General features: G+C 45.8%; 1 protein-coding gene across 4 annotated transcripts; it reads right to left on the reverse strand.

Annotated features, from left to right (window-relative positions):
- Positions 1 to 386: 386 nt before the first annotated feature.
- ENTPD6 (ectonucleoside triphosphate diphosphohydrolase 6) lies at positions 387 to 16,047 on the reverse strand. Of its 4 annotated transcripts, XR_003993451.2 has the most exons (15): positions 15,985 to 16,037; positions 13,653 to 13,993; positions 12,283 to 12,359; positions 11,379 to 11,522; positions 10,235 to 10,310; positions 8,666 to 8,701; positions 7,394 to 7,482; positions 6,002 to 6,081; positions 5,032 to 5,096; positions 4,575 to 4,676; positions 3,968 to 4,108; positions 3,177 to 3,233; positions 2,231 to 2,493; positions 2,023 to 2,135; positions 387 to 1,752 (listed from the first exon to the last, which is right to left on the reverse strand). XR_003993451.2 is itself a non-coding variant. In XM_030499276.2 (14 exons), exons 2-14 carry the CDS (start codon positions 13,909 to 13,911, stop codon positions 1,663 to 1,665), a joined length of 1,329 nt encoding a protein of 442 aa, XP_030355136.1. In that variant the 5' UTR covers positions 13,912 to 13,993; positions 15,985 to 16,047; the 3' UTR covers positions 387 to 1,662. The 4 variants fall into 4 exon arrangements, 2 of the variants coding, with proteins under 2 accessions (XP_030355136.1, XP_030355137.1); XR_003993450.2 differs by having other exon boundaries at positions 2,023 to 2,493; XM_030499276.2 differs by lacking the exon at positions 2,231 to 2,493 and having other exon boundaries at positions 15,985 to 16,047.
- Positions 16,048 to 16,329: the final 282 nt, after the last annotated feature.

Here is a 16,329-nt window from a genome sequence, read left to right on the forward strand (position 1 = left end):
TAGAGAGGGGCTTCTGACAGGGGCCTGTAGGGACAGGACAAGGGGGAATGGCTTTAACCTGACAGAGGGAGACTTAGACATTAGGAAGAAATTCTTCCCTGTGAGGGTGCTGAGGTGCTGGCACAGGGTGCCCAGAGAAGCTGTGGCTGCCCCATCCCTGGCAGTGTTCAAGGCCGGGTTGGACACAGGGGCTTGGAGCAACCTGCTCTAGTGGAAGGTGTCCCTGCCCGTGGCAGGGGGCTGGAACTGGATGAGCTTTAAGGTCCCTTCCAAACCAAACCAGTCTGGGATTCTATGACAGGGATGGCCTGTGGAGGCTGTGATGGCATGAGACATCATCAGCATGGGACAGCATCAGGGCACTCATTTCAAAACCCACTACAAGATTTTCATTTTAAATTGGGGTTTTATTGTCATACAGTGAGGTTCAAGCATCCCCATGCAGCACCACACACCACCGTACCACATCTCGCTGCCCCGGGCAAAGGACGAGGTTGTGGCAACAAGCCCTGGAGTCAGGGCACACAGTGCTGGGCTTTTCTGCACCCCCAAAAGACCTCTCAGGTCTGCTCTAAACATCCATTACAAATACAACAATTCCACAGTTAGGTTACATAGAGCACAGCATGTTCCTTCCAGCTCTCGCTGCCTCCGGGATTACTTCAGCCTGTGCACAGGACACTGTTGGAGTGCTGCATTGCAGCTACCCTGCCACGGCTCAGTGCAACCACAATACATTCATTTATCAAAGTGAGATGTGTCTGCAGGAAGCAGAGCCCAAGTAAATGCATTCATCCCGGGCCCTGCAGCAACCTGGCCAAGGCACAAATGTCTGAGAGATCCAATAAGCCATGCTCAGGGTTTATATTTATGGCTGCATCTTGTTCATCCATCTTACCCTGACCGACTCCGGAACTGCCAAATGCATCTTAGCCCTGTACCCACGCCTTGCTCGTCTAGATCCAGCAAATATGGAAGATGTTCTCTTCCACCATCCATCTTCCAGCAGCCAAGGAACCAACATTAGGCTGGATGCTTTAGCACTACAGGGCATATAGGCTCCAATTCATGCCTCCAAGTCCATATTCAGTTTCTAGAGTGCTCCCAAGCAAGTGGAAAGCAGAGCCGAGACATCCACCCCGCATTCCAAAGCAGCTGCCTGTCAGCAGCACAGCTGTGTAACTGTCTGCACACACACACACACACACACACGAGTTCACCTTCAAACATGGAAGTAGTGAAATAAAAATCATCACTGAAAACTGCTGACAAACAGGAAAAAACCACCCTGTAATCAGGATGGTAAAGAGTTCCTTCTGGAGTGACCATTTCCTACAGAGACTTCAGCACAGTACAAGCACATAGTACAGGCACATTCCAAAAAGTTGTTTTTCTCATAGAGATCATAGATGTCCTGCAGAGTCCTGGTTTTCCTTCAACAATGATCAAGTTTTACAGCAAGTTGACTGCAGATGCTGTCAAATCAAGGCTTATTCTTGAGATTATGCACTCTGCACTGTAAAAAAAAGAGCTAGTGATGGAGGGAATTTGACAGGGGGTGGGCGGAAAGGGGCCTCCCAAAGGACTCCAGAAGCCAAAAGCAGGCCCTTCAACAGATTCTCCCGAGTTGGGCTTCCAAAAACTCAGATTCCTCAAGGGGCTTTAGTACTGCAGTCTATTGAGTGAGTCAATGTAATGAAAAGTGGCTCCCAATGCCCAGCTCGTTTCAACATTGTCAATTTTCCGGGCAAGCTGAAAAAAAAAATACAAAACAACAAAACCAAACCAAGAAAGTTAAACCACAATTCTTTGGGAGAAGGAGAAGCATGCAAGGTGAATACAGTACTGAACATTATCACAACTGGTTATCAGCATTGTGGGGCCAGTGTCCCTCCACCCGCCCCCAATCATACAGAATGTGTTGTATTAAGAAAGGAGATCAAGGAATGAACTGCTGGCATGATGACTACTGCCTCAGCACCCTGCTGCCCACTCTCCCCAGCAATCCATCCTGTGTATCACCTTGAAGACTTGGCTCTTCGGGAAGCCCAGTTCTTGCAGGAGGAAGGTGATGTACGTGAGGTCCATGCAAAGAAAAGGGCTGCTTCCAGGACTGATTTCCATGGTCTTACATACTAAGAAGAAAGAAAAGAGTGTCTGAATGCACACTGTGGGCTCAGGACTAGCATCAACCCAGCTTTGAAAAACCTCAAATGAATCCATAAAACACCTCTTGTCAGTTGAGCTGCACAGTGATGGAACCTGTCACAATGGGGGTGAAATGACATGCACACGTTAGCAGAAGCACCAAAGCTCTGGCACACTGGAAGGAAGATCAAGGCGTTCTGTATCTCCCCTAGGCCAGCTGAGATGCTTCTATCTCTCTGGAAAAGGATGAAAAGGGCCTCCAACTTTTCTTCTGTCTACTTCAAGCCTTTACATATCCGAGCAACCTCAGGTATGTTATGTTTCCTGTGCATAAGCACTCCATAGCTGTTGACAAAACCAAAGGGAAAAAAGACAAAAGAAGAAAAAAAAAGACAAAATCAAAATAACCCCCACTTCCTTTCTCAGGATGAATTACACAAATGGTAATCCACATTTCAAAACTGCAACAATTGTTCAGTCAATCATAAAGATTCCCAAAAAGCCCCATGTCGCTTTGATCAAAGCCTGAGTTTGTGGTATTAAGAAAAGGATGTTTCCATTTGTAAGTCTGCACAGGCAGTTCCCTCGGCAGCTGAGGAAGCAAGAAGCTATGAGCTGGTTTTACCCCCTTTTCTGATTAACACCCAAGCATAGGAGCAAATCTTGAGACAAGAAGTAAAATGAAACCAGATTAGAACTGGTTATGCTAACGGGATGAGAACCCCCACACCAATTCTGAAAGCATGATGTCAGGTGAGCTGTTAACTAGCAAGTTTATTAGTAATTCTTGAGAGAATTTTGAAATCTGAGCATTATAAAGTTTGTCTTACGCAGGCTGCAATAGCAAGAGTTAATATAAAAATAGTTGAGATTTTCAGAAATAAGCAGAAATGTTGGTGAGATGCTATGGGAAGAGGTGCTTGATATTTACTTGAAACAAAAAAAACCCAGGCTTTTTAACGTCACCCGTTTGCCACCTGGGTATGAATTTACACACAATTACTGCCGTGTGTTGGATTGCATCTTACCATATTTAGCTGCAATTTCAAAGTCACCAACAGTTAAGCTTCCTCCTTTTTCTTTATCTAAACAAACAAACAAAAAAGGTGGTCTTTTAGGGGTTTTGTATAAAGGCAATTGTACATTCAAGTTATAAAAGCTTGGAAATGAAACCTTGAGCCACTGAAATCAATGACAAAACACACACTTGCTTTAAAGCTAAAAGAACCTTTAAAAGATTTTTAATACAGATTGTAAAGCCTTGTTTTATGAAGAACTTTTAGCCTCCTTTCCTAAAGAAACACAGTTTACAGACTGTCACCTTGTCCAAACTAGCTTGAGATCTCATCACCTGCTTTCTACCACTGAACAGCCTTCTGCACACCAGCATGCCACTGGGAAAGAGATGGGATGCATTCTGAATATATGTGGAGTTATCTAAAACTCCTCATTCCATCTAAAGAGGTCTGTGAAGCCAAACACACAGCCTGAGATCACTTCGCTGCTGTACTGTCCAAGAAATTTGTTTATCATTATGAGGTCTTGTTTCTATTTTGGATTGTGGAGTGAATCACACAACGATTTCTGAAATGCAGACAGTTTGTTTAAAAACCATTACCAGAAGTTGCAGGTCATATTTCACAGCCCCAGTCCCTTCTCTATAGAAATTAAAGAACATTCAATATCCAGTCAAGACCAATGCTGCACAGCAGCATAACAAAAGGCTAAGTTCCATGACAGCTTAGCAAAGCATCGTGATGTGTGTTATTTCTTCCACAGCTTGTGATTTAAAATGAAACTAAACCAGGAGCAAACATACCTATGAGACCAACCTCTGCTGCACGGTCATAGTAGTAGGAGAAAGTGTAAAAATCCAAGTCCTTCACTTCCTCAGCTTTATGCACTTTTTTGTAGAGCATCTTTGCCACTTTGTTCGAACAAGCCTCATACAGAGGCTCACCTAAAAGAAGGCAAAGAAACCCAGCATATTATGGGCAGAGAGTTAACTATGCATGCAATTTGCTTAGGACCTGCTGGGAAAGAGGCTCCCTTTTGCACAATAGCACTTTATAAGTTCTTCACAGAGAACTGAAATCTGCATCATCTTCCAGTGGCAACACTTGCCATCCGCAGGTTGGGACTGAGTATGTGATAGATCAGAGATGACAACACCATCTGAGGTAGGATTCTGACAGACCTGTTCAGGGATTGCTCAACTCCACCTGCATTACTACCAGCAGCTTTACTGATTGGATAGACACCATGGAACAAGAGGGAAGAGCAGCAGAATCTCTTTAGCAGCATGTCAATAGGAGCCAGACTGCACAGTAAACAGAGAACCTAGTGTCTTTGCAAGAGGCTGAGTGTATCATTTACACTGCTAATAGCATGCTGGCCTAGATAGGAAGAGTGATAAATCACTATACCTGCCTTCTGTCCTTTAATTTTGTACACTATCTCACCATGCTGCCATTCAGATTTGAAGCCAGGAGGTAAACAGGGGCTGATCAGTTCCTCCCCTTCTCCTACTGCAGAAGTAAAACAAAGCCACGTTAGGGAAAAACATGAGGAGTTAATTTCAGACCCCTCACTCCCAGCCCTGCTCCATTCTGTCGCACAGCCCCAGCAAGGCACCTCCAAGCCCCAGCCATGGCTCAGATGTCCCATGCCCTCCCCCAGGGCTGGCAAGAGTCCAGGTCTCCTGGGATCTAGCAGTGTCACCTCCTGCACTTGTCTCAAATGCACCCAGCCATGGTGACAGGAGTCCACATTCCACTCAGGAACCTTGAGCCCAGTGGGAAGGGGACAGACAACTCCTCCCCTCACAACAGGACTATGTACCCTATGCTCACAGCCAAGACTTGAGCAGTGCCCATAACTTACAGGGTTTTCCCTCAACTCCTCCTAAAATGGCGAGCCTTGCTGACATCAGCCCAAGTCCCAGGTAACTGCAAAGGGATAAAAGCCTCTGTGAACAACAAACATCCTTCCTCTGACACTCCACTGGCAACCTGGCTGGGGCATACCAGTCTCCTCTAAACAGTCCCAGCAAAATGGCTCAAGTCAGCAGCTGATGCACACAAGGGGAACAGCGTGAGAACCCACCCCCATACTGCCCTCCCCCAGAAGGATAATCTGCCTTTGAAAAAGCACAGGCAATAGCTGTCAATGGTAATCTGGCTCTTAAAGAACTGGGAATGCTGAAGGCATTCCTCTCACGTTCCTCCTACCCTCCTCAAAGCCAACACAGCCTCTAGCATACAGAATTGACTCTTTTTGAGCCCAAACACACCCTACAGCAAACATGGGTGGGAAGAAGCTGCTTCCTTCTGCCCCAAATACTGGGAGCAGGGGAAGACAGTGAGGAGGAAGGAATCACAGAGACAAAGCACTGAACGGACTGCAAACTCCATTGACCATGCTCCTGCTCCACTTGGCAGTGAAGAGGTAGAAGAGTAGGGAGTGAAGCTGAGCCTGGGAAGGAGGAAGAGGTGGGGGAGAAGGTGTTTTTGATTTTGCTCTTATTTCTCATTATCCTACTGTTCAATTGGCAGTAAATTAACTTCTCTAAGGAGAGTCTTGTTTTGCCTATGACGGCAACTGGTAGGTGACCTCCTTAACCTGATCCATGAGCTTTTTGTTGTATTTTCTTTCCCCTGTCCTGTAGATGGAAGAACAGTGACACAGTGGCTTGTGGGGTACTGGTGGGCAGCCAAGGTTCATCACCACAATAACATGGTGGCTCAGGTTTCTCCAGTCATTTGTAAGGACCTCACTTACAGCAAAACACCTAGATCTCAATGGCTTCATAGAAAGCTTCGGTGTGTACAGTGTGCTCTTTCCCACAACTAACCTGTATGAATACAGTTTGTAGGTGTTGTTAAACATCTGAAATGAAGTTGTATGGCCAGCTGGTGATGTCTGGAGAGTTGCCTGGAGGGAGAAAAAGATGTCACTGCAAGGTTTCTGCCATCAGTAGCAAACATCAACAACAAAATCTTCTGAAACAAGAAGGAAAAATGTGAAACAATCCTAGCATGGTTCAGAGAGACTTGACCGCTGATACACAAGATAACCTGGGGCTAGAATAGTGTCCTCACATGACAGAGTCTAAACTGGTTATATTTCTATCTGAATCCACTCCAAGCTGGTGTATAAAACCATTCCTTTAATTAAAAAGGAATCCTTATTCCAGCTCTTAGTTACTTTTATCAAGAGGCTACAGCAACTGCCTTTTCGGATGATCCCTGCTAGGGAAAAGTGTGCAAACTAATATGAAGGCCAGGCACGCATTAACTTCCTACTCAAGTGAATTCAGCTGTGAACTTCCACGAGCCAGAGGAGAAGCGCGTCACTGTGCTTGCCAAGGAACAGAGTGAGGACCAGCCTGCGGCCTGAGGAAATGAAAGGGTAATTATCTAAAGCACTTTGCAGCCTCTTCCCGAGTGCACCAGCACACTGGCGCGTTTGTGGGGAGCAAAGCTCAGGCCATGATGCTATTCATGATGCTCAGACCTTAACACCATCTCTAAGCCCAGAACTTCCACATTCCGGACTCTTCCCATCCCCTGCTGTAGAAGCACTGTCAATTAGGCCAGACTGGGACATTAGATACAGCACCCCAATGTTCTGCTTTTGTGCAGCTTTACTATGAACAGTATCTCTGCTCAGGCCAGAGCTTTACAATGCCACAGGGCTTCCAACTTACAGAACACCTATACAAATGCTGGAACAGGAAACTGAAATGACAACCACTAGCATGTATTTTTTAATGCATATAACAGTTGTCCTTAGAACTCATCCATTTGCAACTGAGTGAACTCAGGAAAATCAGAAACAAGGACTGAGAAGGCATCTTATTGTGTTCTTAAAACCCAATATAGGCCAAATGTTGGACCTCAATTCACTAACAGCATTTGAGTTCTTCATTATTATCAGCACAAACTGAGAGTCAAGGATTAAGATGCTCAGGTGAACACTGTGTTTTCCCCAAGATAAAGCAGCCCTGGCAAATTCATGACATGCACCACCACGGAGCTGGAGTAAGAGGACTGACAAGGAGCTGTGAATGCCTCTGTGACTGATTGGAACAAGGCAGATGCGCCCAGGTGACAGAGGGTTTTCTGTCAGAAGTGTGGCTTCATGTCACACTGACAAACTCTTGGTCTGTTTCCAAGGGAAACCAATCTGAGCAGTTACTGATCTCTGCACCAGCACCTCCCAGCAGTGTGCATGTTCACGTTACCTCGGTGCGTGGAAGGAAGGTGATCTGTGTTGATCCACCACCCAAATCCAGCATCCCTACACTTCTCTTCTGCGGATCATCTAGGCTACCTGAAACATGTGACAGAACAGAGAAAGCCACGGTGGGCACTTGAGAAACTGGCTAGGAACAAACCCAGGAGTACAGTGGTAAAGAAACGGGACAATCTAAGTCCATCTCTCAGCTTCCAGCCACCACTAAATTATACCATCATCTACTGGGTGCTTATTTTGGCTTTATCAAGTGTCCTGAAAATCTTCAAGTGACAGAGTTTCTCTTGTTTCTCTGGGGCTGTTCATGCTCTAATTACAGCAGTTTTGGTTATTGGATTCCTAAACATTCTTTCAGCAGATGCAAGGACCCTTTTGCAAACTCTACTCTGGCAACCACTTCGTAGCACAGAGATATGTGGTTTTCTTGGCCACCTCTCCCTTATCCCTTAGTGATATTCTGCAGATTTCTATGGCCAAGGAGATGACAGAGTGAAAAGAGGTGGCCTAAGAGACTCAGCTCTCTTGGAATTCTTCCTGCTGCCAGCCCAGACCTCTCTTCTCATTTAAATCCCGTCCTTCTCAGTTAGATCCTTCAAATACACCTTCCTGACAAGACTAGTTTGTGCCAAATACCTCAGTATGCATCATGATAGTTGCTGTTTGAAGATCTCTGACCTTTCTGATATTTCCTGTGAGCGCAAAAAGCTTTAGAGCACTTGTTGCATTGCTCCACACACCATGTGTGCTGAACAGAGTGCTCGGGTGGCAGACTGCTTTACTTATTCTTGCAGAGGGCTTCAGCCTAAGTTTCTTTCTTTTACCCTTTAGCTACCCTTTTCTAACTCAGCAGTGTAAGTATTTGTGGTATTTCTAAGTTATAAATCTCTAAGGATGTAGCACAGCACTTTCTTTCACTCTGTGCAGCTGCCAAGAACAACTAGAATACCCACATTAAAAATTTAGCCAGAGCTAGTGGCAGGCTCTAAAAAGGAATAAAATGCTCTGGTACCCTACAGGGAATTGAAAGAAAGGCAACATTAAATACCTAGGAAAAGGGATTAAACTCCTCACTCTGTCAAGTAAATGGCCCAAATCCTAATGATTTATACAGGCCAGGCCAAAACCAACTGCTGACTTGTTCCTGGGTACTTCTTTCTCCCACTCCACCCCAATAAAAGAGCAAATCCCATGCAGGGGCAGAAACCAGTATGAATTCCACACCATTGGTCACATCTGTATGCACATGCTCATGTACACATACCTGTTAAAAAATTTATTGTGATCCAGGCTGAAATACCTAATAAAGAAAAGATTTAAAAGACACACCGTTAGATCATAGCACTCCATTTTATCTAATGACAGTAACAAATAAGGTGAGCCCTATTACAAGGGCTTCCTGGTTTAGGATCTATTTAGATGGATTTTAAGTTTAACTGCACCATCTAAACAAAATAATCAGCAAATCAGAGCTTGTGGTCCAACAACAGACAGAGACACCAGAGACCATGTGCCACCAGCTCCCTTGTCCCCCTTCACAAATGGAGGACTTCTAATACAGTCTCCAAAGGATGGCTGGCTGAGAGCTAAGCAAGGAGGACCTTCAAGAAGGGTGAACAGGACTGGCTGTGCTGAGCTCCCCTGACCCACGCTGCCCCAAAGCCAGTGTTTCCACAACTGCCAATATCTGTCAAACCCCAAGATTAGATGCCTTGAACAAAGAGAATGACCTTCTATACCAGAGCTTATGTGACATTTGGAAGAGAAGCCCTGTATATGAAATGCCTGAAGAACTCTGTATTTCACAGGTCAAAAACTTAGGCAAGAAGTCACAAAGGCTTCAGTGTCCTTAGCTAAAAAACACAAAAATGACTGACACTCACATTGTTCATTTTCTAGCAAGACATCCATTGGCATGATTCTGTTTGATCTCAGGCACTCAGCTTTCTTTTTGAATACTAAGAATTTTCATCTTTTCAGTGTTTTGGGTTGTCCTATTTTCCCCTAAGTATTCCTATGAGCTGCACTGTTTCTGTTCTCTTGGTTTAGAAACCTCTTCTCCATAAATTACATTAATTAGTGGGCCTCATGTTAACAAATTCAAATATTTATCCATGTGGTTAAAACTCGAGGCATGCTAGAGAACACGGTCCAGTTCAACCCCTGGCTGAACCAAGGCTGCCACTGCTATTAATGATTTTAAAACAAAACAACAAGAATTACAATGTCCTTTTTCCATTAAGCAGTAAAAGAAACTCATAAAGAGCTCCAAACAGCTCCAGCTATTTTAAAGTCTGTTTTCCAGGCAGATTTAAAGTTCATTTCAACTCTTAGTTACTTAGAATTTAGAATTGTTTCTTCCAATTATTTGAAATCAAGGCTGATTCTGGGTTCTGTCCTCATCATTTTTGATGAGCATCAAAAATACTGCAGCATGTATTTTCTTCTACATAACTTTTCTTCAGATTGAATTCATGATCACACTGATTAGATCAGTTATCGATAACGTTATAACCAAATACTTCCAGAAATATCTGACGAGCATTGTCAAGAGGAGGGTGTGCAAAACCAGTTGTTGAAGACCATCTCAACAAGCAGATATTCAGAAACCTTTCCAGAAGTGCTGACTGCACAGTGGCTTCCTGGTGATCCCACAGGAACTGCTCGGCACTCAGAGCTTTGAAAATCAGGACAGAGTTCAGGACTTTGAATTGGAAAACATAGCAGCATAAAAACTGTATCAAATCTGCTGCCTGTAGGCTCCCACCACAGTGAGTGGGGACTGGTCACTGTGAGGCCAGAATCCCCAGGGTTGCAGAAGGGGTTATCCTACCTTCATCGGTTCCATTCATTATTGACACACAGTTGTCCCTCACGAAGAAGGGGGAGGCCTGAAAGATCTCCTTCACCTGTAGTTCAAATAAAAGCTAACTCAGAGAAACCCTTTTTCAACTGGAAAGCAAATGTTCTATAGAACTACAGTTTTACACAACCGCTTCTCTTCTTGGGCCAGATCCTGACTGCTGCTCACCACTTTGTTTGGAGTTCAAGAGCCCAACAAGCATCAGCCCACGCTCTGCTATTTGCAGAGTCAGCCATGAAGACTGCTCAGAAATGCCATTAACAGGGATGGACATGGGCAGGGAAGGGAATTCAGTTGACTTTGCTGCAACTGGCTACCCACAAGGTATTACACATGCATGGGAGCCACAGGAGATGGACACCCTGGCTTTCAGGCTTTCACCCTGCTCCAGGGAATGGCATTTTTAACAGGAGCATGTTGGCTGTTAGAGGTCCTCTACACTACATCCTACATGAGGCAGCAACACCCCATGTTTCCACAGTCCTCTAAAGCAACTACAGCAGTTCCAGATGAAATCCAGTGTGGAAAGAACGGACCAGCTTGCAGGCAGCAGAAAACAATACAAACACTGGTTTCAACCACACCACATTTCTTCCTTCCCATTATTGCTTAGAAAAAGAGTACACTTAGTGTACACTTAAACTTTTCCTGCAGCCACAAAGATTAGAATGTAATATTTTATTTTTATAACATTTTAAAATATTACGCATTTTACATGCCTATAAATACAATTCACTTTATATCCAATCAATATGAAGGAGCAACCTTGCAGCAGCAGGCTGATAACATGACCAATCAAATAGAGTTCTTCTCAAAACAGCAGCATCCTGGTCAAAACCACCACCAAATACACCCAGTAAGAACAAGCCTGTGGTGACTATTAGGAGAAGCTCATTACACTTGTCATATGTCACCTCCAGGCTTGTTCAGAGCTGTCATCATTCCTCTGTGCTTGTACTCACAAGATTTCTCCCCCCAACCCCATTTGTGATCAGGGTTAAATGACAGAAACGGCTCACGTACATGAAGATAAAGGAGTATGCACCTTACACAGAAGGGAGCAAAGTTTGCTACAAAATTGCTGGAGAGCAGACTGAAAGACAAGCAGCAGTACCTTATCCAGCAACTTCTGTGCTTTCTCTCCTGGCAGCAACCGTAGGCCAGCTGTGGCTTTCAGGACCAGAGGAGTAAACTTCCACAGCTCCATTGGAACTTCCTCCTTTGCCACCTCCAGGAGCTCTTTTATTCCCTGGCCACTCTGTGAGCAGAGAAAGAACAAAACAAAAGGCGTCTTAGAAACTCTTCAGCTTTACCTTTCTTGGAAGGGCGAAAGGGTGACCAGAGGTATTATTCACTTTAAATGTGGAACAGAGACAAGAGAGTGTCACAAGGGGTCAGGAGAAGGTGGAAGGTGGAGGACTCAGTATCTCCTACAGTATGACACCTGGTGGATATAATGGGCATCATCCAGCAACAGGTCAAAAACAACAGGAAGAGGCAGTTTCCAAACAGTGACAGAGAACTCTCTGCCGCTGAATGTTCTGGCTACAAAAGGTTCAAAAGACACTATGGCAAATCCTGGAAAACAAAAAGACCTTTGGAGCCAGTAAAACACTATGAGCTGGGTGTAAGTCCCTAAATCTCTTCAAGCCAGAAGGTAAGGTAGATGGGAGAGAAGTCACTCAGCCTGCTCTTTAGACTATTTTCCTGTGAATCCGATTCCATCCAGTTTTGGAGAAGGCTCTGCTCCATTCCAACACAGCTCTTTTGCCATTTTCTTAAGCACATCAAAATTCTTAAGGCAGAGATAGGAAAAACATCCACTGTGCTTATCTACCACCACCACAGAGTGGAACTAGATGCATTCTGTTCCTTGCTCCTCTGCATGGTGACCAACTTTTACTGTGTAAAATGAGACAGTTCAGCATACTGTACCACAGCAAGATGGGATTTGCAGGGCACATAAAACCCATGACATCTGGGGGCACATGCTTTCACAGTAACAGAAACAAAATTACCTTTTCAACATCATCAGCATATGCAGACAGACCTGGCTTCAGTGCTTTAAACGTCTCATGGGTCAATTTGGGAGTCTCTGTTCAAAAACAGCATTTCAAAACAATGGTACAAACAATTTTGCAGACACACAAAGAAAACCATTTTACAAGTTACATCATGATAGAAGGCAACTGAAGCCTCTGTCTAATGAACTATAAACAGCCACCCGACCTCTAAACACAGCCCTTGCTATGGAATTAGCTCCTGAGAAAAGCATTTTAAAAGTCAGGACTGTTTTTCAAGTGCTCTGCGTATATTTTTCATGCACATCAGAAGGGTGCAAGTCTTCTCTGAGCCCTTACACCTGCCATGTGCACCTTTCCCAACTGCGCTGGTAACAAAGACCCTCACACTGCAGCTAAATCTGACTCCAGCAAAACTCAGTGGAAGCTTTACCATTTCCAGTGGTAGCAGAGGGAGCCAGTCCTAAGTATTCTGGAAACCTGCAGTACAATGATACAAACCTGCAGGCAACACAACATGAGCTTGACAACAGCATCCTCCTGCACCCAGCTACACCCTTCTGAAGTTGTGTTTAAAGAGATGCAGGCGAGGAAATAGCAAAGACTGGGGAATGCACTGAAAGAATGAAATCCATGGAATGTTGGTTTTGGTGGCTAAGCTTTACATTAGCCCAGTCTGCAAACCTAAGGTGCTCCCCACAGACCAATCACACCACACACCACACTGCTCATCCTTAAAAGCATCCTCAGATCACCTACTAACAGCATCCTCTCACCTTGAAGAGCTGCACACATAATAGCGGACAACACCTCAACAAATTAAGCTTGTGACTCCAGAGGAAGACTGGAGCTTTTTTGTCCCCTTCCCTATTGCCTCACTTCTCAGCAATACTGTCGGTCCAGATGCAATACACGGCAATTTTAATCAAACAGTGAAGTTTTGAATTTAAATCCAACACTAAACCCAAAGGATGCACTAAACCAGCCAATGCAAAGAGAAGCAACTCACTGCCAGGAACTGGAGACAGCCAACAAGACCATGGTGAAAATTTGGGGGAGTAAGGCAGTTTGAATGTATAACCCCCTCTTCCACCATGCAGTGTGTTGTAAAACTCCTCCTTTTCAAGGCACTGTTCTGAAGGTACAGCTGCTATTTCATCACGTTCTGACATTGCAGCATTTCCTCCTTGTAGAATGTTTTCATAACTTCATCCAAACCTACACGCTTGAATAACAGCATACTTCCTGACGGCTCTCTAGACAGAACTGAAGCATGTTTGCTCAAGTAATCCCTAGAAAAGAAGCATCAGTAATCTGCCCCACAGGTTATAGACGCATTCATATACCATGCAATGAGCAGACTGTACCTTTTGGCTGCTGTGTGAATTTAAATATATGGATGCGAGTTCCCGTGCTTCCTGCATCAAACATAATCCCATAGAAGACTGAGAGCTCTGTGGTCGGTGCCTGATGGTTCAGTTTGTCTCCTCTGCTCTCAGCAACTCCTTCTGTTGCTCCCACAACTTGTTTGGAATCCAAGTGCCATTTCATGTATGCAACATAAATAGCTATGCATGCCAAGATCCCGAAAGCAAAGAACCGCTTTGACATCTTCATGGCTTCCATTTATCAGATGTTTTGTTTCTTCCCTTTATCAAATGTTTTATTTCTTGACCTTCACACAGAACAGGTGCTTCCCACATCACTCCTATATTCAACAGAGAAGAAAATACATGTTTTATTTTCTAAACCTGATACAAGGATCTAAGAGTATGAATGTTATTTGATAAGGGATTTACAGAGTAAACTTGACTTGCGCATTAGTGAAACACGTAACTGTTGGTTTAGATCTGTGATAAGAACATGGGCATGGCAGGCAAAGCAAGTAGGAAGTGACTGCAACAAACAGCCTGGTAAAAAAAACCCCTCACACGGTGTGACAGACCACTGCTGGCAAGTAGAAGAATTTATGCCTGCAGCTCCTTCAGCATCTGGAGTAAAACCAAGATATCAGCTACTGTCTTCAGTACTCAAATCTGTCTCAACTCACCCAGGGGAACTTGCAGTTAAATGCCCACATTTATTCCAGTAGGACAATGTAGAACCTGGATTAACCTGTGAAGCACTTCTGAAACTGGACCTAGCAGCAAAATCCCTCTCTCCCATGTTGCTTGTCCTAACCATCAAATACACCCATGGCTGTTGGATACCGAGACCACCCACTGATTTCCCAATGGTTCGGAAGGAAAATATCCATCCTCCTTCAGCATGTCATTGAGATCTACAGCTAATTTTAAGACATGAAGCTGCAGAAATCTTTTCTTCCCCATTACTACTGAGGCCTAAGAAGGAACAGAGTAAGGAGAGTTCAGAGAAGCTGAATACAGTAATTGAGGTGGGAAGGGACCTCAAGAGGTCCCTCATCCAACTGCTCAAAGCACAGGCAGCTATGGGGACCCACCATGCTTCTCAGGGCTATATCCAAATGCATCCTGCAAACCTCCAGGCATGGAGATCCCACAACTTCTCTGGCCAACCCAAATCCATTGCAGCTATCTTTGCTACTTCCTGGGTGGAGAAGATGGCCCCAGGAGGCTGGACAAGTACAATTTTAAAACAGTGTTGAAAAGAAACAATGGAAGAGCCAGGGAACTATAGTACACACACCTCAAATTCAATACCAGGAAAGAAACCACAGCAAAAAGGCAAGAACAAGCACTCACATGACAAAGAATCACAGAACCATAAAATCACTGACTGCTTTGGGTTGGAAGGGACCTTAAAGCTCATCGAGTTCCAAGCCCCTGCCATGGGCAGGGACACCTTCCACTAGACCATGTCACCCAAGGCCCTGCCCATCAAACATCATTCACATGATTAAAAAACAGTCAATGGTGATTTATGGGGAGCAAATGCCATTATACCTTTCCTTCTTCAATAGTGTGAAGAAGAGAAAGCAAACGAATTGATGAGGTTGACTTAAGGTTTTGGCAGATATGTAATCTATTCATGATACAAATTCAGGAGGTGCAGAAAGCGTGAGAGGGAGGAATTTAAATTCAAGGTGATTCCAGTGTAGTGCCAACAAGGGGCAAGACAAAAGGTTATTAAAATGGAGGAAAGCAAAGCGATAGGCACAAATACACATGAAAACCAGGGCAGCGTAGGGCAGCAGGAATCGGGGGGATGGCATGGCAAGGAAAAGAAGATCTCCCTGGCTTCCATCACCTGGCACAGAGATGGGCGGCAATCCCTGCACATCTGCGGGGTGCCTGCTCCAATCTTGCTGTGCCAGAAAGGCCTCAACTGCAGCTATACGACAGCTCAAACATGCCACGGGAGGAAAGCAGCAGGATCCAGATGATCCTTTGAGGAAACAGGAGCCTCCAGCGAGGGAAAGGGAAGGCTGGCAGCGCGATGGGAGCGGAGAGACAGCATTCCGCCAGCGTGAACCCGCACCCCGCTGAAGAGAACCGGGGTTAACGCTCCCCTGCCTTTGCCCGCGGGCGCGGAGATCTGCCGCAAGGGAGAAGCTTCCCGGCGAGGGCAGGAGCCCGCCGCGGCACAGGCCCCGGAACGGCTCCGCAGCGCGGGCGCCTCGTCCCGGCCCTCCCAGCCCGCCCCGCCGCCGCGCCAGCCCCACACCCGCCTTCCCCCGCCACACAGCGGCTCCCGCCCGGCCCCGCCGCCCGCACTCACGCCGCCACCGGCCCCGCCATGGCGACGCCGCTGCCCCGCCCCGGGGCGGCCGCCGCTCCCTCTGCGCAGGCGTGGTGCGGGCTGGTGCCGCGCTGCCCGAGGGATGCGGGGCTCAGCGGGGGGCCGGAGCAGGTGCGGGCCGCGGGGCTCCTCCGTGAGGGGAGGCGGGGGCTGCCCGCGGGATCGGCTTTAACCTGACAGAGGGGAGACTTAGATGAGACATCAGGAAGAAGTTCTTCCCTGTGAGGGTGCTGAGGCGCTGGCACAGGGTGCCCAGAGAAGCTGTGGCTGCCCCATCCCTGGCAGTGTTCAAGGCCAGGTTGGACACAGGGGCTTGGGGCAACC

Source organism: Strigops habroptila, chromosome 10 (assembly GCF_004027225.2).
Source record: "Strigops habroptila isolate Jane chromosome 10, bStrHab1.2.pri, whole genome shotgun sequence".
Taxonomy (NCBI): domain Eukaryota; kingdom Metazoa; phylum Chordata; class Aves; order Psittaciformes; family Psittacidae; genus Strigops; species Strigops habroptila.